The sequence below is a fragment of the Aspergillus nidulans genome, chromosome III (genome assembly GCF_000011425.1).
Source record: "Aspergillus nidulans FGSC A4 chromosome III".
NCBI classification, from domain to species: domain Eukaryota; kingdom Fungi; phylum Ascomycota; class Eurotiomycetes; order Eurotiales; family Aspergillaceae; genus Aspergillus; species Aspergillus nidulans.
The window spans coordinates 2,155,765-2,179,078 of record NC_066259.1 but is presented as its reverse complement, the minus strand read 5'-3'; the positions used below and the strand labels follow the sequence as shown (position 1 = coordinate 2,179,078).

Below are 23,314 nucleotides of genomic sequence, written 5' to 3'. Positions count from 1 at the left end.
TAGGTGTCGGGTTATATACACTTAAGATATCTATGCCTGTTTCTAAAAATCCTGAGATGATATAAGCGTGGTCCCTGCCTTGCTTGCAAACAGAGACCACAACAGGTGTATGAGCTACTCGCTCTAGCCGCTCAGCACAGTGACATCGACTTCTTCTACACGCCACATGTACCACATGAAGAGGCTCCTGAGAGATGTGAGTAATGCAGCACATATTGCAAACTTCGGAGCTTGAAACAGAACATACCTATACGGCGCGAACTTGGCGGCCAAATCTAGCATCTCTTTCTCCGACATGTACTTGAACTTACCACCCTTTGCCTTGAGTTTACTTACGTCCTTTCCCATGAAAGCGGCACATCCTCTCCTACGCTGCAGTCAGTCCAGTTCAGCTTCAATTCATTCTGCCTCGTTGGATGCGAAGCAGATGTAAATCCAAGCCCAAAAACAAGGCGTTAAGGAATTTAGTTAACTCACTGAACACCTAAATCCCCTGTCGAAAACACATCCGTCCGCTTGAGCGTGAAGCACGCAAACATCTCGACCGACCATCTCCCCAGTCCTCGCACAGCAGTCAACTTCTCCAGCAACTCCTCATCACTAGCGTTCAACAACATCGTCGCACTCAACTCCCCGCTCGCAAATTTCTCCGCGAGGCCGTGGATATACTCCGCCTTGCGCTGTGATAACCCTGCTGTTCGTAACGTAGGAATATCAACACGGACTATCTCCTCTGGTGTAGGGAAGTAACCTTCATTCTCGTCTTCACGATCTCTTTGCACCTCATCACCATTTTCATAAGTATGATTCAAGCCCCACAGCAACGCTACGAACTTCTCTCGAATTGACCTCGCCGCCGCGCCCGAAACTTGCTGTCCTATAATTGTCCCGACCAAGCTCCGAAACGGATCGATCTTCTCGGCTAATCCCTCTGGCGAAAAAAGCGAGCAGTGATGTGCCTTTATAAGAGGTTCTAGGCGTGGGTCCGTGGCTATCAGATGCGCTGTTGCTTTCTCGAGAAGCGTGCCAGTTGTCGCCGTGGGGCGGGGCAGGCCTGGCTTCGAGGGGGAAATGTCTGACCCTGTTGCTCCGGGGGGATAGGCGACGAGAGACGAGCCGTGGGGGGTTAAAAGAGTTGCATTTGTGCGATGGGGTTCGACGGGGCGGTCTAGGGGGGGAGGGGTATGAAGGCGTGAGTTTGATATCGGTGTGCTGTCCCAGTAGTTACTATTGTGGGTGTTGCTGTCGACTGCGGACGAAGGAGGGAGCGGAGGAACCGTCGTTGGGGTTTGCTCGGTTGGATTTGGATCTGAGTCTATGACAGACTGGGCATGCGAGTTGAGATTCTCGGTTGTCCACGTCTTCTTCTTCTTTTCTTTTGTTGAGAGTTTCCGCGTTTTTGTGATTCCGTTGCTGCGTTGTGATGCTGATGTTGCGGCTTGCGCCGTTGATTTAAGGGGGATAAGTGCGCTCAGTCGAGTAGAGCGGCGGAGAGCCATCTTGGCGAAGCTGATCTGTCGAAGATGCAAAGATTTTGAGTTTTGAACTGCTTGCACAGTTATCCTGGCCTGCGGAAGTTGTTTGAGTATGAGAGCTCAAGGTTGCCTTAGCAATCAGAATCCGGGGTGCGGAGTCAGCGGCTTTTCGCTGTCATCCTTACGAAAGCGGACTCGTATTCCTTTTGCAAATCGCAACTCTGAACGCTTGGTGCGGTCGATGTATAGAGGGCATTGCTGACCCTGAAGCTCGATTTAAAGTTGGCGGTTGCGGTTGCATCTACCAGATTCTTGCCTACCCCTACTCTTGGATGCGGGATAAAGGGTCCGCAGTCTCAATTCCAACGGCTTCTTCGAGCTGCATCCATCTGATGCGCCCTTTATCCAGGGCCCAGGTATGTCATTGTAAAACTTCAAGCTATAGAGTGTCTGCAAGCAGGATAATAACCTTCAGAATAGTACGGAGTCTCAGAGTACCTTTTGCCTAGTCGCTGAAATCATACTGCTGGCCACGCACAAGATTGGCGTACCAAGTATGGCAAGTGAATTGATATCCAATGGATTATGAAACATGAGAGGCCGTACAAGTGCCGTCACATACTGTTTCATGTGGGAAAGCTTCGCTCTGTCACAACCAATCAGTCCCTGGTCGGTGCCAGAATGTCAGACAAGTCCCGTCTTTGTGGAATTGAAACTGCACAGATATGAAGATCTGTCACTTGTCCTCGTGCTGAACAAAGTATGGATTAAGGGAGGTTAAGGAGGTAACGCCTCATAGCTCTCATTTGCTTGATACACCGTACAGATGTTAACAGTTTGCGGTCCCTAAACAGTAGCAGAAGGCCGCCGCTCCATGGCAAAATGTCTGACATACTTGAGTGGTTCAACGACACCAGCCTCAACTGAAAGCATGAGAAATGCGCAGCCGACGCAGGTAGTGTCATCGGTCAATGCTTGACAAATAATAATCCGCCTCCTGAGGTAGCAAACGGCGCCCGTAGTTTGTTATGATCTGGGTGCAGCGTCTCGAATAGACCCGACTGAAAGTCTAGCCCCTTGGTCTTATCAGCCACCACTGAGTATTGACTCGATACAAGTGGCACCAGCAAACGTGTTCTTGAAATACGTATCTAGCAAGCAGAACGCTTGCATCCCACCTCAGGCGTCTGACGGAGTCATGATATGGGAGATCAACAATCAAGGATATAACCCTATGCAAGCTTTGTTTTTGGATGTTGATCTCGTCGAACAATCTCTATGGGAAGCCTGATAACCTTTCAGGTAGCCAGGAAATTAGGAGTACTAGGCTACTTATATGATATGAAACACGCAAGATCTTCAGACAATAAAGGGCCACACCCTCGCTGATCAGTCCTCGCGGGAAAGCATAACCTGGAAACCCAAGGCCAATATTAATTGCGATTTGCGAATTGCGACAAGGATCTGTGGAGTTGTTTTGTTATGCTAGACTACTAGTAAGTACTCTAAAGACTCTGTCATTGGGTGACGAGCAACGAGTTGTCTCGTCCGTAGCTCCGCCTGCAAAAACAATGCTTCCAACTTTCATAGAGTTGTGTCTGGAATCTCCTAGCGAAGGACATTGCTCAGACGCATTCTCCTCGATGGTTGGCAGCGTGCTCTTTGACCACAGTGCGAGGTCAGAAGGAGAGTCATTGCCAGTCCGGCGATCAATATAGCGAGCCTTGATAGACTGAACGATCAACTAGGGTCCATAGCGAGTAGCGACAAGCTTTTGGCTTCGCCACCCTGCGAGAATCATCTACTGGAAGCGTCCATTAGGTTTTTCTTGCTTCAGACTTGTTTTCCTTTTCTGTAACTCTCTTGTATTGTACGTAAATTACCGGCATTAACAAACGGCTTACTGGCTCGCACGTGCTACGTCTTTTGAATTCGCCACACACTATTCTTAGTGTCCATTCCTAAGATCGCCTTTACTGGATGACCACTGCGAATTCGACCCGCCTGTGCCTGGATTTTGTTGATAATTTCTTGATCTGGCCAATTGTTGTTTGGTTGCTAGCCCATGACCTCATGAGCTTCGGGACGTGTGCCAAACAAGTGATGGACCATGGTAACAACACAGTAGTTCCTCGCATGTTAAGACCCTGTGGATATCTTGCTTGAAATGCCAAGTTTGTCCTTGAGAATCTGAATTCCAAGAAATGGCATACCGGAAGGCGAATGGTGTTCGATGCTGGGTTCGAGCATCGGAAGCGGGTTGCCACAATCGACCAAACTCGCCGGGCGACGCGTCCACCCGTCGGACTTATGATGTTCCGTGTCTATAGCAGCATTCTTCGATAATGTTGACACCATATCCGGGGAGGAGGAATGGACATAAATAGAATATCAGATATTGCTTCAAGACGGTCTTTGGGATCGACAACGGTCTGGAATCTACTCAGAGTACATCGCTTGAAGTTGGCAAGTGTCTCGCGCAATGAGCCTATCTGTCCCACCAGTTGAAGGAGCAATTTTATATCTTAGCTAGTGGCCGAATCTTGAAAGAAATAATGCCGACGCTCTCATTTTCTACTAGAAAAGCATAGATGCTGAGATCGCTGGTCTGACGTATAGATATCTACGCATCTTGCCTCAACGACCGAGAACTTGAGCTGAGTCTCTTGGATTCGCTGCATCATCGCTGCGTTTTCCATGCAGTTGAAAGTGAAACACCAACTTGAGGATGAATATAGGACGGCGCCATGTGGGGCCGCTAAAATGCAGATAAGACGGTAAAGTGACGAAGAGGGACGACGTACAGGCTTCAGGATTCAGGAGGAGAAGGGACCGCGGTCTAAGAGTCTTCGAGACCAGAATCTCCGTACGGGGTACCCAGACAGCACATATTTTAGAACATGTGTGTTGAAGTAGTGAGGTGGAAAGAAAGGAGATAATACCAAACGTAACATATTTGTAATACACAGACACGCGGTATTAGCAAGGAGGACGCTCCACCAGCCAGACCCAGTGGCAGGCCACGACTCCTTTCTTGTCCTCCCTGAAAGCCTGCTTTCCTCCTTTGCGACTCGCCATCCAGTCCTTCCTTTTCCCTCGCTTCCCTTCTCTCGCTTTCTTTCCCTTCATTCCTCTGTTCGAGCTCGTACTTTCCGGATCCGTCTTCTCATCGCTAGAGAAAACGTCTACCTAAAAGCTTCTCCCTCGTTGAAGCTCTCCTTCTTTCATTCGTTTATTTACCTCTTTTCCCATCTCTGGCCTCTCGCCTCTGATCGACTTCCCAACACTCAGGGCCAGGCTTTGCCCGTCGACATAACTGTTTAATCTATCCTTCCGGTAAGTGAACCTAGTCGGTGAGGTCGCAAATCAAAGACTAACCTGCTTTGCGTCCGTAGAGATATAGCAATGGCTTTCGTCAAATACGCTCTTCCCGCCCTCGCTGCGGCCAATGCCGTCTTCGCTGCTAGTGAGTCTACAATGCTGGGCATGTTTGTGCTCCGATCCCGCCTTGTCTAACTTGACATGCAGACTGTGGCAGTGGTAAGACCATCACCATCAGCAGCCAGAGCGACCTGGATGGTTACAACACCTGCGAGAGCCTCGACGGTGACGTCGAACTCTCCGACCGCCTCACTGGCACCGTTACCATCAACGGTGTTCAGAGAATCAAGGGTGCTCTGACCAGCACTGGTGGCGCAAACATCACCTCCCTCTCGGCCCCCAGCCTCGAGACTATTGACGACACCTTCAAGCTCGAAGGCGCTACATCACTCACTTCCCTCGACTTCCCTCAGCTCACCTCGGTCGGTGAGATTGACTTCCAGGCCGTCCCCGTCCTCCAGAGCCTCGGTTTCACCAAGGGTGTCACGAAGGCTGGCAGTGTCTCTATCGTCAACACAGGTCTGACTTCCCTCGACGGTATTTCGCTCAACTCTGTTGGCAGCTTCGTTGTCACCGACAACACTCAGCTCGAGACCGTCGACGTGAACAATCTCAAGAACGCCACCAACCTTATCAACTTCGCTGGTAACTACGATGAGCTGGAGATCTCGCTCCCCAACCTGGCCACCGGTACCAACCTGACCATCCGTAACGTCAGCTCGGTCTCTCTTCCCTCCCTCACCAAGCTCGAGGGTCAGCTCGGTTTCTGGGGAAACTCCTTCTCTTCTCTCAGCGCTCCCAACCTCACTGAGTCTGGTGACCTTGTCTTCGAGGACAACGCCAACCTCTCCAACCTCAGCCTGCCCGTTCTCGAGACTGTCAACGGTGGTTTCTTGATCACCCGCAACGACAAGCTTAGCACCATTAACTTCCCCAAGCTGGCCACTGTTACCGGTGCCATTGACTTCAGTGGTGCTTTCGACAAGGCCACTCTTCCTTCTCTCAAGAACGTTCGTGGTGGATTCAACATGCAGAGTACTGGTAACTTCAGCTGCTCTACCTTTAACTCCTGGAAGGACAACACCATCCACGGTACTTACAAGTGCGAGGCTGAGACAAGCGACCCCACCACTGCCGACGGCACCTCTGGATCCAGCACCACCACCAGCGGTGACGGCTCATCTCCCACTGACGATGCTGCTGTCTTGACTGCCGCTAACGTCCCTGTCATGGGTGTTGCTGCCCTGTTCGGCCTTCTCGTTCAGTACGTTCTGTAAAGCGGCCATGGATACCTGACAGTTGTGTATGCATCTTTGCGTTCTGGTTTCGTCTTTTCCTTCGCCCATCGTTGTTGTAAAGTGACATAATAAGCACTGGGGTTTTGATATCTGTACCGCGTCGTTCTTATGATAATAATTGAAGTTTTGAGCACCCTTATCGTCTTCCGTCAGCACTTGTTGGAAAGCGCCTTTGGTCTACGGGCGTAGTGAGAATTTTGCAAGGTGGAAGTTCCGAGCTGGCGGTGCTCGAATCTTGTCATAGCTGTATAGATGTTCTTTCATGCTTATCTGTGACGACCTATTCGTATCAGAAGATCCATTGTAATGCGCCCTGGTCCGAGTTTCAGAGTGTCCGGTCTGTCTCTTAGCTTGATTTCGACTGATTCGAACTATCAACCCAAAGTAATATAAACTGATCCCTAGCCTACTTGCGGCTCAACGGAACCCTTTTTGGCTTGTTTGGCCACTCTGCGCCTGTTTTGAGAAACTTACAACGCGATCACCAACGTAGAGTGATGAATGGTTTAACAACTCGCTTGGTGAAAGCCCTGTCTACACTTTATGCACTCAGTCTACTGCACGGTCCGATTCTTAAACATTTTGGAGGCGACGTACCAAGTTCACCATTTCTAAGCTGGTATGTAAGCAGATATACCTTGGGCTTTAATTCATGAGATAACGTGGTTGGTAAGCGAGCTGCGCATGTAAGCGAGCTGCGCACCCAACCACTTTTTTACATGCTGACGCGGTCATCTATCTTCCAACAGCCACCATGCCCCGAGTTCGCGTTAGTTCAAGCCAAAATTGCCATGAGAAGGAAGGTCGGCTCCTACTGGCTGTACAGGCTATTAAAAAAAAGGAGATTACATCAATACGCGAGGCAGCACGTCGCTTCAATGTGCCTGAATCTACACTACGTACGCGACTACGCGGGACTACAAATCGCGCCGAATCTCGCGCAAATGGCCATAAATTGACTGAGATTGAAGAGGAAGTGCTTAAGCAGTGGATTCTCTCTTTAGATCTACGCGGAGCAGCTCCTACAAAAGCTCATGTACGAGAAATGGCTAATATTCTGCTTGCAAAGCGTGGTTCCACCCCAATCCAGACTGTCGGCCAGAAATGGGTATATAATTATACTCAACGCCACCCGGAGCTTGAGTCTCGCTTGTCAAGGCAATACGACTGCCAGCGAGCAAAGCAAGAGAACCCAAAGGTTATTCAAGCATGGTTTAACACCGTACGAGCCACAATCGAACAATACGGGATCCTACCGGACGATATCTACAACTTTGATGAGACTGGCTTTGCAATGGGCCTTTGTGCACATCAGAAAGTGATTACCAAGTCAGAATCATGTGGCCGAAGACCAGTTCTACAGCCAGGAAACCGTGAATGGGTTACTGCAATTGAGTCAATCAGTGCTTCTGGATGGGCACTTCCACCAACACTTATCTTTAAGGGCAAGCAGTATAACCAAGCATGGTTTACAGGCCTTCCGCCCGACTGGCGATTTGAAATTAGTACAAATGGATGGACAACTAATGAAATTAGCCTTCGCTGGCTTCAGAAGCAATTTATCCCGTCAACAGAGCATCGTACGCGCGGAAGATATCAACTTCTAGTTCTTGATGGCCATGGAAGCCATCTTACACCAGAGTTTGATCAAATCTGTACAGATCATAATATTATACCACTCTGCATGCCGGCACATTCCTCCCATCTTCTACAACCACTTGATATTGGATGTTTTGCAGTTTTGAAGCGCTCGTACGCCAGCTTGGTTGATCAGAAAATGCGGCTTGGCATCAGCCATATTGACAAACTTGATTTCCTTGCAGCCTATCCACAAGCTCGAATCAGCACATTTAAGCTGGATACAATCAGAAACAGTTTTCGAGCAGCAGGACTAGTGCCATTGAATCCTGAACCAGTGCTTTCAAAGCTTAGTATTCAGGCTCGTACGCCTACACCCCCTGGAAGCCGTGGCAGCCAGGCAAGCACTTTTTGCCCACATACACCAGCAAATGTTGATGAGCTTCTAAAGCAAGCTTCTTTACTCAGAGATTTTCTCAAACAGCGCTCAAAAAGTCCACCATCACCGTCCCATAATGCCCTAAACCAGCTAATTAAAGGCTGTCAAATTGCAATGCAAAAGGGCATACTATTGGAGCAAGAGAATAGGGCGCTACGTGCTGAAAATGCTATACAAAGGCGAAAGCGAGCTCGTACGCATAGATGGATAGCTCATGATAATGGTCTGTCTGTACAAGAGGCTACAGAGCTCGAGGAAGCTCATAATGCGTCTTTTCAGGCAATACCTGGTCCATGCGGGCCACCAGCAGAAGGTGCACAAACACCAAAGGCACGGGCATTACCTACATGTAGTACCTGCCATAGAATTGGGCATAGAAGAAATGCTTGTCCAAATAAATAATAATTAATATAAAGGCGTTGTGGTTGATTAAAAGGTCAAAATATGGGAAATCTGTATGCAGGTGCGCAGCTCGCTTACATGCGCAGCTCGCTTACCAACCACGTTATATATTTTGCCACATTGGGCTCACCGTAGCAACCATTATGAACCGACCAAGGCAGGGGACTGACATTCCATGACTGCACGCAAGACTACGTAACACAAGACACGGCGTCATATAGGCTTACTGTTATCACTCTATGTTAGACTCTACCTTGTCTGGGATTGGATTTGTCTGGTCGCTGACACATTCTTTCATACTGCTAAACCACTTCATTCATAACCCAGTGCACCTAATTAACGGTAACTCAATCGAACTCGACGAAGCGCCAAAAACACAAGAGAACCGACTTTCTCTGAAAAAATGTCTATAGTCAGAGGTCCATGAAAGCAGCAGCTGGGTGCGCTTTTGCCGGGGAGGCGCCTGGAGACTGAGAAGCTAATCTGTAACGTCCGCGTTAAAGAAGCATTCTGTGGCGGCTGACGTGAGTTTTTTGTCCAAACTTATTGGCCATGAGCCTTTTTTGGGCTTGTTTCCGAACTGCATCTCTAGCTGGTTGTTAGGAATAGGTACATAAACTCAAGCTAAGACGTGACTGAAGTAGAGAGCCCTCGAGACTGTGTGGGCAGGGGGCTCGCCAACAGTCGAGGACATCTTGTTCAGTTCTCAACTGAGGTATCCTAAAGTCAATATTGGAAGTTGGGTTGGGTGTACTTTGTACTTTTGTACATGCTGTGGCCGGGTGTTTGCTTTGTTACCCAGCCATCATTGGTGCGGAAATAGTTTCCACGTGATTCCGTGTCGGTGGTGCACAGTCAACGTTGATATTCATCATTTTTAGATCGCGGCAGAACCTTGGAAGCTGTCGTGCTAGTTTGCCTCATACTCTTACTACACGACTCCCAGCTCAGCTCAACTTTGGATCTGCGGGCATTGCGGCACAGTCCTCTCGCAGGTGGGGTTTGGAAGTTTAAAAAGGGCTTGAGCCTTGGGGAAACCGGTGGATATTATTTTCTTGACAGGATCTCGGCAGACACAGTAGTCGAGTGGACACGGGGTACGTGCTCATAACCTCGTACTTTGTGCCTGGCATCTGCTATCCATCCAGTGTCAGCAGTCGGGAGAAAGACCCGTCCATAGGAAACTGTCAGGGACTGGACATCGGGCCCTGTCTCTTGCTCTCTCTTTGCTTTTCCCACCCTGACTTTGCTGGGCTCCAGGATGGAGTACGTGCTTGATAATGACGTGGATGGCCCCGAAGATCTATAAATCATGAACCGTCCAGTGGTATAGCCCGGGTTTTACATGGTAAGTAGGGCTTTGAGAACTTTCTCGTGGGCCGCTTCACTCATTATGTGTATAGTGGCTTATAAGTTGAGACTACACCGCAAACAGTGATCTAGGATCCCAGTTCGGTGAGGCCAACAGAAACATGCAACTGGTCTGTTTTAAATATGCAGACGATAGCCCCTGTAACTGCGTACCCTGTGTCACCAAGCTCTGCTTCCAGACCGCGGATACCCAATTCCACTCGCTCTATTGGGGCAACCCTCTGCAGAGTGGATATCGATGTGAATTTATGGACGGGCAAAACCTGTTTTTCAAACACCGGGTTCAGTGCAGTGCATGATGCTCATGCATGCGTTCGGGCCGGGGCGCTGTACTGCGACGGCAGGTACCTGTAGCTGTAGCTGTTCTACAGATGCGCCGAAGGATTATATCGATAGCGGCTAGGGATATTCGTAGGGCCAACTCATATGGAAGAAATATTAGGGGTTCCAATAAGGCTTGTGCTCCGCAAGAGAACAGTATCAATAGACACATCTTCTGACATGTAAATTCTCCGCGAACAAGTGCATGGCCATGCCTTGCTTGCTCAACCCGTTTCCAGTTTTCCATGCGTTTGGCTTCTAGGGGGCGTAGAGAGCACCTACTGGGAATCAAGGTATGCATATTATTCAGATCGGTTGCATCTCTAGTAGGGTGCAGATCGCTGATGTGTCGCCTTGGACTGCCTTGCCTCGGAAGGTGGGTTCCTGACGTCTAATGTAAAGTGTGCTATTGACTATAGTTAGGTTTATAAGGTACGTCTCCTACTCGTTTTGCAGCCAGGAGCAGTGGAAGGCCGGAACGATTCCAAGGTTCGCAGGGGATGCGATATGCCATACATTGATGGGGTTCGCGGCCCGCGGCGAGGTGCAGTGGGCCATAGAACTTCGAGGCCAAGATCGAGTGATCTGTATGTGGACTGGTTATATAGACAAGATCTTCTTGCTGTAGTCTTGGGTGCATGTTGCTCTCTTATACACCACTGTGAGTTGGAGGAATCGTGGGTAAGCAGGTTGGCGCCCCTCCGTAGTCTTCACCACGGTCAATGTCCTTCATTTGTCATGAATACGTATTCAATGTGCCACTACGTATCTACCAAGCGAGGTCAACTCCCGGTTGTCTATTAAGTCAAATGCTTGGATCCAGAATTCCTTTGTTTATTGAGGCGAAACACCCCATACAAAGAGCGAGTAATATGCCTGGTAGTTATTTATTAAGTAGGGGAAGGGGTCGACTGAAGAAGTACGGAGCAAGCTTCGATTCAATCTGATCTGGGAGCCGAGGAAAGAAAGGAACTGCGAAGCACACCAGCGGCTGTGGAGAAAACAGATGATCAATTTGTCATAGATTGACGAGTTAACATCGTGATCGGACTGAGTACTGCGTGAGCCATTACAGGAACTGAATCCAGAGAACATGAATGAGTGGCTGGATCGAATGGTGGGATGCGATCGATTGGTCTGAACGCATGAGCTGTCAGCTCGGCTGCTGAAGAAACGAGCAGCCCTGGCCCTATGGCTGGAATCCGAAACAACGACAACGAATGGCCGGGGCGGCAGCGAGTAGCCTAGTACAAGGGTAGTGCTGGAACGACTGTTTTGTCTGCAAAGCACATTGGCGGCCTCAACCTATAGTGTGGTACGGTATTCTAGAGGGTAGAACATAGGTGCGGGACTGTGATATGCTAAACCGGCTGCCAACCCACGAATTGTAGAAGAAAGAGCAATTGGAGTCAAGTACGTGTTCGAACTGACGAAACTGAGCACGAGTCAGCCGTAGATGTGGAGCTAGGATACGCGCAAAAGCAATAAAACCTCCTTGGTTCCAGGACTTCAGCCGTCCTTGTGGGCGGACCGCCAAGTGCTAAAACGCCGAAAAAAGCCATGAAGAGCGCTTCATGCAGGTAGAAAAAAAAGAAACGCGATTAAGGACCCGTGGAGCTTGGCGAAATCTGGATCTTGTATACAATCCACCTTTGCACGCAGGGATTATCCCTGGGTTTGCAGTCTGCAGGACGATAGGTAGTGATTGGACTGTTGGATTGCTGAATCTCGAACGGGCCCATTGTAGATAGATAACTTGAGTAAGAGCCGCTGGAACTCCGCGCGTGGAGACAAGACGAAGAAGTGATCCACAAGGTTTGCAAGAGGATAATCGTGGCATGTCCAGAGAGATCAATGCTCCTTTTGACTTTCTGATGCATCGCTTCGTAGCCTTGTTACTCTTGGAGCTATTCTTAGCTCGTCTTAGTTCGAGACTGGGCCTAGCTCCAACTCCAAACAGAGATAATGTGCTCTGAACAGTCTTGCACAGTCAATCGCTCATTCTCGATGATTGTATCAGTCATACTCCGCAACAAATCAATTGAGCAATGGTTTGCAATTGTTTTGCGACATTATCCGACTCTTATGTTCGGTTCTATTACGGGCTTCTTTTGTGGCCTGGGCCTTCCCCCACAGGAGCCGTCCTCTCGAATCTGATCCAATGGTTTCTGGACGTTGAGGGCGTCCTGGGACACCATTATATGCAGTATCCCGGAGAATAAGCGAGACCTGGCGAGTTAGAAGAGATTCAGACATTTTCGAAGCGCACATCGCCGCCTAGGAGGATGATTGAGAAATACCAACTCAAGTCCGCTGTAAACTGTTCAAGCATAGCGAGACTTGTTGTTCGACTAGAGTGTACCTGCGGCATTTCGAACGGAGTAGAGTTTGTGAATCGTACTCCATGGGTTCGTGCCTGATTTACGAAGCGCATGCTCCGACTTTAAGATAAACATTCGATGTCGATTATCGTGGCTTGTTTCATGGACGCACATTTCTTATGGAGCGACGCCCAGAGTTCGATGACCTCCACCTTGAAGCCACCGTTGGTCAGAAACTGCATAAGCCAGTGGAAGCCCTGGAGTAAGAGGAGTAAGATCCGAGAAACCATAATTGGCCGTGAGGATGACAATCATCGACATAGAAACTGTCTAGGTGAAAACGTGGCGCCCTGAAGGGTCCTGGGAAACATTAGCCCTATTAGAGTCCTGGTTCTCGCCTTTTTTGCGTTGAATCCGGGGACAAGCTGCTCACAGATGACAGGTTATATCCGCCAATGCATACGGCCCACCACCTCCACTTCCACTTCCAAGGTGGCATGCACCAAACCAACAAATTATTGCGCAAATCATAGGGATAACATCCCGGTAGATGAACACGTATGCCGTACTTTGCGCATATTCGAACCATTGTTCTCGCAGCCGCCACAGATCTGTCCCATCGCCCATGAGTTCAGCTTGCTGAATTTCCTAAATTGGCAAAGGTTCATGACTACTCACACCACATAGCTTTATCTCGTGTCTCCGGTAGTGGCTAAGCACGGATGGCAATGTTTCCTGTCTGTTGGAGATGTCCAACGTGGATTCCAAATAGCATTGCGACCCACACCCATAGCACTGTTATGGACCGTCTCGGGATCTGAATCAGAAGGACGAAACAGTCAGAACGGGTTAAATGCATGATTGACAGGGCAAATCCCGGTTACCGGGATCTCCTGGCGAGTCGTGACGACCCAAGTAGATGGATAGGCTTTTGTTACTGTGGCGATCTCGACATCTGAATCCACCACTATGATCGTTCTAGGCTCAGCTCCGCCTGCCTCGGCCCGGATATGCGATGTTCGAACATGCTTTTCATTCTGGAGATCGGCGGGAGAGGAGATGGAGTTGATAAGCTCATAGTATGTACGCGAGTTATCCATTGTTTGTACAATTTAGATGCGGTACATAGGTAGAATTAGTTCAGAAAAAAATCAGTCAACCACGCCGTAAAGGCTGAGCAACTGGGAAGCTGATTTTCTCTGCAACGTACTTTCGGCGTCCAAGCAACGAAACACTGGAGGTAAAAAGGCCTTGCTTCGTGCTATTAGGTCCTGGATCTCACACTGTCGAAAGCGAGATCTGCTGGGGGATCCTGCGAATGCCTGTGCGCGGGAAGGTTCTGCATAAGGACCAATTTGGAACCCCTTCAGACTGTACTTTGGTACACGGTAGGGAGAGTTTACCCATGCAGCGAGCTCCGAACAGTGCGTTCTAGGTTATACCAATGGACGTCAACTTGGTAGCTTTGGTTGCTCGAGCTGGAGTTTCTCCTCAATCTTGAGTTCCCATAGATGTACCGGGACAATTGTGGTTTCGTACAGTGTGCTCCATAGACAATCCAGAGAACGATCTTCACTCTGAATCTGCAAATCTGCAGTCTTGGCTCGTCTGAACATACTTAAGCGCCGGAAGCACTGTCCAAGTTCCGTCGCGTCTATCTAGGGGCGTTTAGCCGGACGATAAAAACGCATCAATCGACCTAGATCTGACGCAGTGGATGATATTGTTTGGCGCCCGAAAAAGGTTGGTGCTATTGAGTATTAGAGGCTTCTATGCAAGGAGAACTTCATATCGTTCGCCCCGTGAAGATCGAATCCGCAACGACGGGTGACAAATCAAGGGCTTCTGCGGTTTTGCATCCTACTGGGTATGTCGATGATGCGATCATCACTCGCTTGATTGGCGAATCGCCATTGTCCCGCGTCCGTGCATTTTATGATAGAGAGTTGAGCCCCAGACGTCCGCCAAAACGGATTAGCTTTGAGCGTCGAACTCTGACGGAATCTTTGTGGCGTTTCCGCGTGGATCGCCCCATGGAAGAAAAGGGACTTTTTCTCACGAAAATGGAAGGAGCAGGACTTCGGTTAAGGGGGTGATGGAGGCGATGGTGGTTTCGAACGAAGTTGTAGAGGTAAGAGGCGGCTGTTCTGAAGGCTGCAAACCCCGCGGCGAGGACACGGTGAGGGATGATATGATACTAAGATAAAAAGAAAAAAAAAAGAAAAGAAAAGAAAAAAAAAAGAAAAGAAAAGAAAAAAAAAACGGGCGCAATGAACGTAAAAAGGTAATTAGGGTTGAGGCAAAAAGAAATGAAAGGATGCCTAACGATCGATCTGTAAGTCATTGTTGAAGAGGAAAATTAGCTGGGAATCGGGGGAATGGTTGTGTTTCCCAGTCGAGAGCGCAGGACATGGATTGCTGGCACTGTCAGTGATACATCCAGAACCTCACCTGGTCTCCAGTTCTAGTTCCACTTTCATCGAGTCTACTATTCTCGCCCATCCCTCCTTCCCCTCGCCTCGTCTAGTTCATTTCACATATAAAGCATGTAGCATCCCACTCCAACATGAGTTTCTTCTAGCACTCAAGCTCTCGTGGATAACTCCATTGCTCTCATCTCATTGACCACTCCTTCCTTGACCCATATAATTTGCCCGTATCTCTGCTTTTGTTCAACTTTACAGAGACTGTCATCCACTGCTAGGTTCCACGCCGCCGGACCGCTGTACATGCCACGGACCGACGATTTCCCCAACTGATACGAGACAAGGTTGCGTTTAGGCTATATACTCGACAAGCTTTGTCTCTAAGCTACAGAGACAGAGAAACATCGACTCTTTATCGACGCAATGGCTCCTATGGCAGATCATATCTCTCAGCGCTACACTCTTCCGTAAGTGCTTGACGTTCTTCAGCCCATACATGGCTGACCTGAAGTAGCGGGGTGCGCGCAATCTCTTCGGAGCCTAGCCCAGTAGATATGACCATGGGCAGGTCCTTGCCTCCACTTCCGCAGAACATGCCTCAGCGGGACGTGTTCAATCCGATTACCAACAGGAACTTCCTGCCTAGCCCACCCAGCACACATGAGGCCTTCTCTGCTAAACCGGTGTTGCCACCTGCTGTCTCTCCTCCATCCCCGGCATACTCTGCGGATTCCTGGTCAGATTCGCCTGAATCGCAGATCTCATTCAGGTCGTTACCGGACCCTTCAGTCGCTTCCATCGACGAGATCATGAGCTTATTATTCCCACCACCAGAACAGAGGACCCGTAAACGGCCTCTGCAGCAGTGTGGCCGGAAAAGGAAGTTGAGCGCCGCTGGATTTGAGGACGTCTTGAGGGAAAAGCATCGTGTTGCCGAAGCAGACCGACGAAAGAACCTGAGTATCCTGGTCCAGGGGTTGGACGACAGGCTACATGATTTCTTTTTGGAGCTAGCCGGGTGGAAATCTTCGAAAAACTCGATGCAGTCCAAGGAGCACATTATCAAAGCCGCCATTATTCTTATTGATTACCAGAAGCTCATCATCAGGGAATTGTTTCGTGGGGGCAACAAACTACCATGTGACCTGCAAGGCCGCATGCAATGCCAGCGCTTGGTCGCTAGTCTCCAGCAGCAGAACGAGCAACAAAAGCAAGAAATCTTGGATCTGAGAGAGAGAAATAGAGCATTGGAAGAGAAAGTGCGAGCGCTTGAACATCAGTTAAATGCTTCCGGCCACATGTTTTGCTCTCCAAAGGTCGAGCAGTCGAGCCTGCAGCAACTGGCTCCGGTACCTGATAGTAAACCGAAACTCATGCTGCCTAGCTTGCAAGGGTTCGATAGGGTTGTTGATCTCAGCCCAGACTCTGCTCGGTTCAACACATCGCCTGCGAAAACGTCTCAGTCTTATTATGGCCAATCATTCCTCAGCCGAACACCCCCATCAACCGGGCCATCCTCTCCTGTATTTCACCAAGACGCGTGCTCGGCAGCTTCACGACCGCTATCTTTCATTCAATCGCCATAGCCAAGAGCATGGTGAGACGGCAGCCGACTTTTCCCTAAATCATTATTTTGACGTCTTTCCTTGGGTAAAATTAGAGCAGGCGGGCGGTTTATCTGAAGCATATCCTTGACTTCCTTTCGGCGGTTCTCTGCTGTCATCTGGCCCATTTCCCGGGGACGAAGTTTTACCGAACTCCCTATGATGAAAGGTTCTGGATTTCACGCCGCGGACATCGATTGGAACTGGCGACAATCTGATATATTTCCTGCTTTGCAACTTGTATAATACATCTGGCTGTTTGACGCGGAACACCGGACTGCAGTATATCCTTAACTGCTGCCTGGGCAGATGGCCTGGGACCTGAATTCTTGATTGTGCCCGTCATACATCCAAGAGCATATTTCGGTGTTAACTCTTTCTGTATTTTCCTTTGTTCGGGACTCGGGGGTCTGGCGTTATGGTTGTGGTCAGGAAATTGGACGAATCAAGCTCATCCAAGTGAACAGTGCTAAAATAGATACAAGTCTTAGCGCTACAGAAATGATGATGACTATAGCCTCTGGCGAAGCCCAGTATGTAGGCAGTAGGGACCTTTAATTATGGGGCGCATTAGGCCTTCTGAAGCCATGTCTTGATTTTGTTGACCGTCGGAAAGAACCATGCGCCTATGACCTCCACTTGTCTGGGAAGCCACATTATACGTTCATGTTAGCTTTGTGGTTGCAAAGGCTGTAGGGAATGAGTAATATAAAGGTCAGGGGTGTAAACTAGGTAGACAAGGGAGTTGATAGCTGACTCGGGCAGTGTCTCCATATTGTTCTTTTGTCGAATCAGTGCTAATGGTCGATGAGCTCGAGACCCTGGATTCTAGAATGTGTTGCCTGAGGCATTAATACGCGATGATACGACTACCTTACGTTCAAGCTTACGCACTTCACAGGATTCAAGTCGTTTGTACTCTACGGAAAAAACTGGATGATGTGCTTTCTTGAATGTCCGCGAAGTTACAGGCCGTACAGCTCTGGATTGCCCTCCTTTTGGAAGACTTGGGGCTATAAAAAGCAACTGGCGATCGACTCTCGGGACGGAGGCTAGTACGGAGTGGTATTATGGTTTGGCTGGACTGCGGCTGTGGTGGGTTTTACCTCACCCTCCAGGTGTCAAACATTCAACCGACGACCCCCTTCTCTCTCCCATCGTCCATCGTCTCGTCCGCTTCTCAACGCCGATTACGACGAGCTGATCAAACCATCTGCTCGTCCGGTATCCTGCCGAGCCTCGATCCGGTTCTTTCCACTCGTTTGGTTCGTCCCTTTCTCCTCGCGGTCGGTGCTACTGCCCTCCCCCGTACCGAGTTCTTTTTTCGCCCTCCTTCGTCGATCCGTTGCAGACTTTCTATCCAAAACAGTTCGCATCGTCAACTTTATATCTTCTTAATTCATTGATTCTTCATTTCTCAAACCTCCTAAGTCCGTCGACCATTCTCCCTGATTCGAGTCACCGCCGTTGAACACCCCTATCCTTCACCGCGTGTCCCAACAATCGTGACATTACCGTGCCGGGGACTATCGCGCTCTGCGGACTTTTCAGTGCCTCCTCTTTACCAATACTACTCATCAAATTCTCCGAGCTCCACAGCCTCCGCGACCTTCTCATATACCGCACACGAGGATGTTACTTCCAAAGGGTGGTGTGACGTGGAAGTCAGCTAGAGCTAGGCTGCCTCCATGGCGAGCGATTCTAGTTCTAGTGACGAGGACACGCTTCTTAATATCTCTGGCCATTACTGGCTTGATTGTTTTATTATGGCGCGGAATAAGCAGCTCTGCCTCGGAAATGCAAAAGTGAGTTGATTGGGCCTGTCTTCAGTTTGAAAGCGGCCGAACATACTAATCGCTTTCGACGCTTAGTTTCTATTGCTATGGGCCTCCTAAAGCACCGATGGATATGAGTCTCAATGAGATTACCGAATGGACCGCTCATGCTCAGACTCCCGTCCTATTCAACTATCACGAGCCTTACGAAGTGAATTCCAGCTCGATCAAGAACGTCGACCTCAATCCTATCAAATCCACCAACCAGGCCGTCCAGAACCGTGAGCGTGTTCTTATTCTCACTCCGCTGAGGGATGCTTCGTTCCATTTGAATAGATACTTCGACCTCATCTACAAGCTGACGTATCCGCACGAGCTGATTGACCTAGCTTTCCTTGTTGGGGACACCAAGGATGACACCCTGGCAACACTCGCCTCCGAACTTCAGCGGATCCAGGATCAGGGTGACAAGGTCGCTTTTCGGAGCGCCACCATCATCCAGAAGGATTTCGGCACCGACTTCGAAATGAATGTGGAGGACAGGCACTCGTTCGCTGCACAGGGACCCCGGCGCAAAGCTATTGGCAGGGCCCGCAACTATCTGCTCTACTCTGCTCTTAAACCCGATCACTCTTGGGTGTACTGGCGGGATGTTGATATTGTTGACAGCCCGGATACCATTCTGGAAGACTTTATCGCCCACGACAAGGATATTCTCGTTCCGAGTATGTGTTATGCCATCTTTACTAGATTAATTAGAAATCACTAACCATCTATAAGACATTTGGTTCCACCGCTACAAGGATGGCGTTGATATCGAGGGTCGCTGTATGTGGTTATCCCGACCTGAGTTGACTTTTACTGACCCGATATTACAGTTGACTACAACTCCTGGATTGAATCCGATAAAGGGAGGAGACTCCGCGCTACTCTGGACCCTGACACTATCCTGGCGGAAGGCTATAAGGAATACGACACCGGCCGCGAGTATCTTGTCGGAATGGGCGACTGGAGAAATGACAAGGATAAGGAGGTTGAGCTTGACGGTATTGGTGGTGTTAACATTGTCGTTAAAGCCGACGTCCATCGCTCGGGTACGTCTGACTTGTCATTTACAATTGCGGTGACACTAACCTTGCTTTCAGGGATCAACTTCCCAGCATATGCTTTCGAAAATCAGGCCGAAACTGAAGGGTTTGCGAGAATGGCCAAACGTGCTGGATACCAGGTCATTGGCTTGCCAAACTACGTTGTCTGGCATATCGATACTGACGAGAAACCCGGGAACCTCGGTGACCGCAAGGCGTACTAAGTCCGATCGCCACCATCGATTTCTCACTGAAAGAGAACTTCCCGATCTTCAAATACTCCTTGTGCAATTGTACATCTGACGCATTGCGGCTGGTTTCACCACGAGGGGCCTTGCCATCTTACGCAGCTTCTCTTATTAATCATTCTATTTGCGAAAGTTGCAAACTGACACCCCGACTCCGGTAATTATTAGCCTTCTTTAACGTTGTGTTCTAGGGTTATGCTTGCTTTTTCTGTTGGCGCTTGGGGTATATGTTCAGCGATCTTGGAGGCTCATAGAGTTGAACGATAATCTTGCTCTGTTTGAGCTCATCTTGTTCGTCAGCGAAGGGCACCATCTCAATGGCCGGGTCTTGGCTCTGAACGCTTTTCTGCTTCGCCGGGTCTGACGTTCTTCACCCTGCAGTGATGGTATGGATCTCAGTGCAGGCTACAGGTGATCCATCACCGTGCCTCACTGTCTATTTAATAGAGGACTGCGTCAAATAAAATGGAAAGTAGGGAGCAAAGAGCGAAGGGCATTTGGTGCTTTTCTTTGTACATACATATATAGGCTATGTGTAGTCAATTGACGGTCAAGTGCAACTGTTGAAACCGCGTGGATTGGCTATGCGACTCGGCCCTGTATATCCTGTCGCCTAAGAGTGGCTTGAAATCGGGTTGTTCGTGGTGAATTTGCCCTCCGTTCTATTCCCTAAACACTGCAGTGCTACAGCCTCGGACGCCTAGGACTTCGCCGCCTCGGCCATTGCTGACCCATCAAACGCCTCCTCCCCGAACCTTCCCCATCTGCCATCCCGCCATCTTCCCCACCTGCGCTATTGCAACACGATGCTCACTCTCACCCTCGCCCAGTTTCCCCGCGTCACAAACTCGACAAACCGAGTTCTAGGATCTCTTATTACTCGCCAGTTTCAACCCCATAGAACGTTCCACTCTTCACCTTGTTCTCTCTTTAGAGCCACAAGTAGATTCGCAATGTCTAACGAATTTCTCTGCATTCTCCCCGACAAGCCCGACGCGCAGGCGAAAAGACTTGAGGTCCGATCGTACGTTCTCCTTTCCTCTCCTCTCCTCTTGTTCACAATCCAGTTGTAACCGGAAAATGATGCAGGAAACACCTTGAAGGCGTGAAACCGCTCGTTGAGGCCGGGAAGGTAGTTGTTGGTGGTATGTGCCAACCAACCCAAGTTTTTTGTAGCTAGCTCGCTCAGGGCCACGCTCTTCAGCAAATACCTTTTCTTTTTCCTCTTTACTAATATGGTTTTCTGCCTACTTTTTCGATGCAGGCGCAATGCTCAACGCGCACCCATCTGAAGGCGAAACGCCCTCGTTCAAGGGGAGTATGCTCATTGTCCTTGGCGAAAAAGAAGAAGATGCATGGGAGGTTATCCGGAATGATATCTACACCAAATCGGGGGTTTGGGATCTGAATGCAGCGCAGGTTATTCCGGTATGTCATCTTTTGCGACTGTTCTTCTATGTAGTACTTGCTACTGGGTGGTTGTTATGGGCTGAGACTAACGGGTTTGGGGTTTCCTACGTATAGTTCAAGTCTGCGGTTAGGGTTGGAGCGTAAATGGATGTTGGTTATTTGATAGTATAGATCGTATGTACTTTGGTATTCATGCTATATATCAAGCCACACTACATATTTACCGACTCCTGAAAGACAGAGGTCATGAAATATCAGAGAATATTTACAGCTTAGCCTTGGGCTTCAGCATCGCCTCTGCAACCTTGCGTCGTTGAATCTTGCCGGTTGCCGTCTTGGGAATTTGCTGTACTATCCAGATCTTCAAGGCATTGATGTGAGTAAAGATGCAACAGCCCGGTCAGGGGCAGAGAGATAGCTGGCTTACCTGTTTTGGGGTCTTGAATTTAGCCAGTTTCTCTTGAACCCACGACTTCAATTCATCTTCAGTAGCATTCTGACCGCTCTTCAAAACAACCGCGGCCCCTATGTCTTCGCCGTAGTGACCGGGGTCAGGAATGGCGAAGCAGACCGCTTCGCCGACGTTGGGGTTTTGCAAAAGCGTGTTGTCCAGTTCGATTGGGCTGATTTTTTCTCCGCCCTTGTTGATAAGTTCCTTGATGCGGCCGGTGATAATTACATAGCCGTCAGGGTCCTTCTTGCCTTGGTCACCTGTGCGGAAAAAGCCGTCTTTGGTGAAAGATGACTTATTGGCAGCTGGATTGTTGAGGTATCCTTTCGTGACATTCTCTCCTCGAACGCAGATTTCTGCCTCATGTCCCTGTGGAACTTCGTTTCCGGATTGATCAAGAATCTTAATCTCGACGCCTTGACCAATACCCACGCTACCGGGCTGTCGCTTTGCAGGGGGCAGGGGGTTGCTCGTCATTTGATGAGCCGCTTCCGTCATGGCGTAGGCCTCAAGTACTGGGGCATTGAGGGTTTTTTCTAGATCCTGGAAGGTTTTTGGTGACAGCGGCGAGGAGCAGGAGCGGATGAAGCGGATTTGAGGAATAGGGTTGGGCAGCGGCGACTTGAGCAGAATTTGGTGGATGGTTGGCACGGCAGAGTACCAGTTCGCCTTGTATTCGATAAAGTCCGACCAGAACTGGTGAGCAGAGAACTTGGTGGGTACAATTACTGAACCGCCAGAGGCAAGGGGAGCAAGGAAGGCGGCTAAGAGGCCATGGACGTGGAACAAGGGCATCACCAGGTAAGTCCGATCCTGAGGGGTGAGCTTGTACGTTGCTTGAATGTTCCCTAGAACGGAATTAGTCCTATGTCAGAAGCGATACCGCGACACTCACTCATGGTAGTTGTCAGGTTCTTGTGGGTGAGCGGAACCTGTCTCAAGAGTTAGTACAGTTCCCAATCAAACTCCTGCGGAAAGTGCTCGCATACAGCCTTGGGCCTGCCAGTTGTTCCACTAGTGTGCAAGACAAGCGCAATGTCATCGGGCTGAGCGGTCTGGACGCCAATGTCTCCTTTGCCCTTTAGCTTGCCCAGCTCCTTCACATCGAGCACAACCTCCGTCCCGTTCCAGTAGCACTCCGCAATAGCCGCTTGATACTTTCTACCTGCGAGGACCGCGGGGCCATTCTGAGCATAGGATTCCCGAGGGATAAGAACTAGGGTTGAGCTAAGATCGTCGATATAGAACTCAAACTCGTCCTGCTTGTAGGCAGGGTTCAGAGGAGCAGCGATTGCGCGCTGCCACGAGGCTGCTAGAAAGCCAACAATGAATTCGTACGAGTTTATTAGAGCCAGATTAACCGCGGCACCATGTCCGACACCAAGTTTAGCCAGCTTTTCTTGGAAGGCAGATATATGCGAATGCAGCTGCGCGTAGGTTACAGTTAAAGCCGGTTTCCCGGGAACGATGACAGCGGCATTAGAGCCGTCGGGGGAGAATGCTTGAGCCAATGTAGCCATGTTCTGCCAGGTATAATAAGCAACAGTGAAGGGACGAGAATGAAGTGATAGAAGGTTAAAGCGAGCGAGGATTAGGTGTTACATTAATAACCCCAGTCCGGGGTTGGCGTCTACCCTATGGAGCAGGTAATCGCCATTCATGGTCTCGTCATCCTCCGATGTATCGGCCGACTTGCCGAAGTTCCCCGTATCCGCTGCGCTAGATT

The 23,314-nt window shown here is 49.4% G+C and overlaps 9 protein-coding genes across 9 annotated transcripts, besides 1 other annotated feature; 6 read left to right on the top strand and 3 right to left on the bottom strand.

The window, feature by feature from the left end:
* Nucleotides 1–23,314: part of a sequence feature (contig 1.76 1..153210(-1)) that runs on past both edges of the window.
* Nucleotides 124–1,499, bottom strand: alkA (DNA-3-methyladenine glycosylase II; the record flags this gene model as incomplete). The annotated part of the gene is made up of 4 exons (XM_656901.1): nucleotides 124–187; nucleotides 248–306; nucleotides 337–367; nucleotides 478–1,499. The coding sequence occupies 4 exons, from the start codon at nucleotides 1,497–1,499 to the stop codon at nucleotides 124–126; spliced, it is 1,176 nt and encodes a 391-aa protein (XP_661993.1).
* ecm33 (GPI-anchored protein Ecm33) lies at nucleotides 978–6,444 on the top strand. The gene is made up of 4 exons (XM_656902.2): nucleotides 978–987; nucleotides 4,558–4,811; nucleotides 4,871–4,941; nucleotides 5,004–6,444. Exons 3-4 carry the CDS (start codon nucleotides 4,881–4,883, stop codon nucleotides 6,131–6,133), a joined length of 1,191 nt encoding a protein of 396 aa, XP_661994.1. The 5' UTR covers nucleotides 978–987; nucleotides 4,558–4,811; nucleotides 4,871–4,880; the 3' UTR covers nucleotides 6,134–6,444.
* On the top strand, nucleotides 6,909–8,573 carry ANIA_04391 (uncharacterized protein; the record flags this gene model as incomplete). The annotated part of the gene is made up of 1 exon (XM_656903.1): nucleotides 6,909–8,573. The coding sequence occupies one exon, from the start codon at nucleotides 6,909–6,911 to the stop codon at nucleotides 8,571–8,573; it is 1,665 nt and encodes a 554-aa protein (XP_661995.1).
* ANIA_04392 (uncharacterized protein) lies at nucleotides 9,919–11,406 on the top strand (the record flags this gene model as incomplete). Its single annotated transcript, XM_656904.1, has 6 exons — nucleotides 9,919–9,921; nucleotides 10,074–10,288; nucleotides 10,505–10,558; nucleotides 10,722–10,852; nucleotides 10,894–10,946; nucleotides 11,341–11,406. The coding sequence occupies 6 exons, from the start codon at nucleotides 9,919–9,921 to the stop codon at nucleotides 11,404–11,406; spliced, it is 522 nt and encodes a 173-aa protein (XP_661996.1).
* ANIA_04393 (uncharacterized protein) lies at nucleotides 13,016–13,686 on the bottom strand (the record flags this gene model as incomplete). Its single annotated transcript, XM_656905.1, has 2 exons — nucleotides 13,016–13,234; nucleotides 13,471–13,686. 2 exons carry the CDS (start codon nucleotides 13,684–13,686, stop codon nucleotides 13,016–13,018), a joined length of 435 nt encoding a protein of 144 aa, XP_661997.1.
* Nucleotides 15,436–16,598, top strand: ANIA_04394 (putative HLH DNA binding domain protein; the record flags this gene model as incomplete). The annotated part of the gene is made up of 2 exons (XM_656906.1): nucleotides 15,436–15,479; nucleotides 15,527–16,598. The coding sequence occupies 2 exons, from the start codon at nucleotides 15,436–15,438 to the stop codon at nucleotides 16,596–16,598; spliced, it is 1,116 nt and encodes a 371-aa protein (XP_661998.1).
* Nucleotides 17,757–20,292, top strand: ANIA_04395 (ANP1/MMN9/VAN1 family protein). The gene is made up of 5 exons (XM_656907.2): nucleotides 17,757–18,421; nucleotides 18,488–19,116; nucleotides 19,172–19,219; nucleotides 19,270–19,485; nucleotides 19,537–20,292. Exons 1-5 carry the CDS (start codon nucleotides 18,249–18,251, stop codon nucleotides 19,701–19,703), a joined length of 1,233 nt encoding a protein of 410 aa, XP_661999.2. The 5' UTR covers nucleotides 17,757–18,248; the 3' UTR covers nucleotides 19,704–20,292.
* ANIA_04396 (uncharacterized protein) lies at nucleotides 20,591–21,332 on the top strand. The gene is made up of 4 exons (XM_050611743.1): nucleotides 20,591–20,751; nucleotides 20,817–20,872; nucleotides 20,992–21,155; nucleotides 21,252–21,332. The coding sequence occupies exons 1-4, from the start codon at nucleotides 20,681–20,683 to the stop codon at nucleotides 21,279–21,281; spliced, it is 321 nt and encodes a 106-aa protein (XP_050467736.1). The 5' UTR covers nucleotides 20,591–20,680; the 3' UTR covers nucleotides 21,282–21,332.
* On the bottom strand, nucleotides 21,403–23,108 carry ANIA_04397 (acetate-CoA ligase fatD; the record flags this gene model as incomplete). The annotated part of the gene is made up of 4 exons (XM_656909.1): nucleotides 21,403–21,483; nucleotides 21,565–22,436; nucleotides 22,484–22,520; nucleotides 22,578–23,108. 4 exons carry the CDS (start codon nucleotides 23,106–23,108, stop codon nucleotides 21,403–21,405), a joined length of 1,521 nt encoding a protein of 506 aa, XP_662001.1.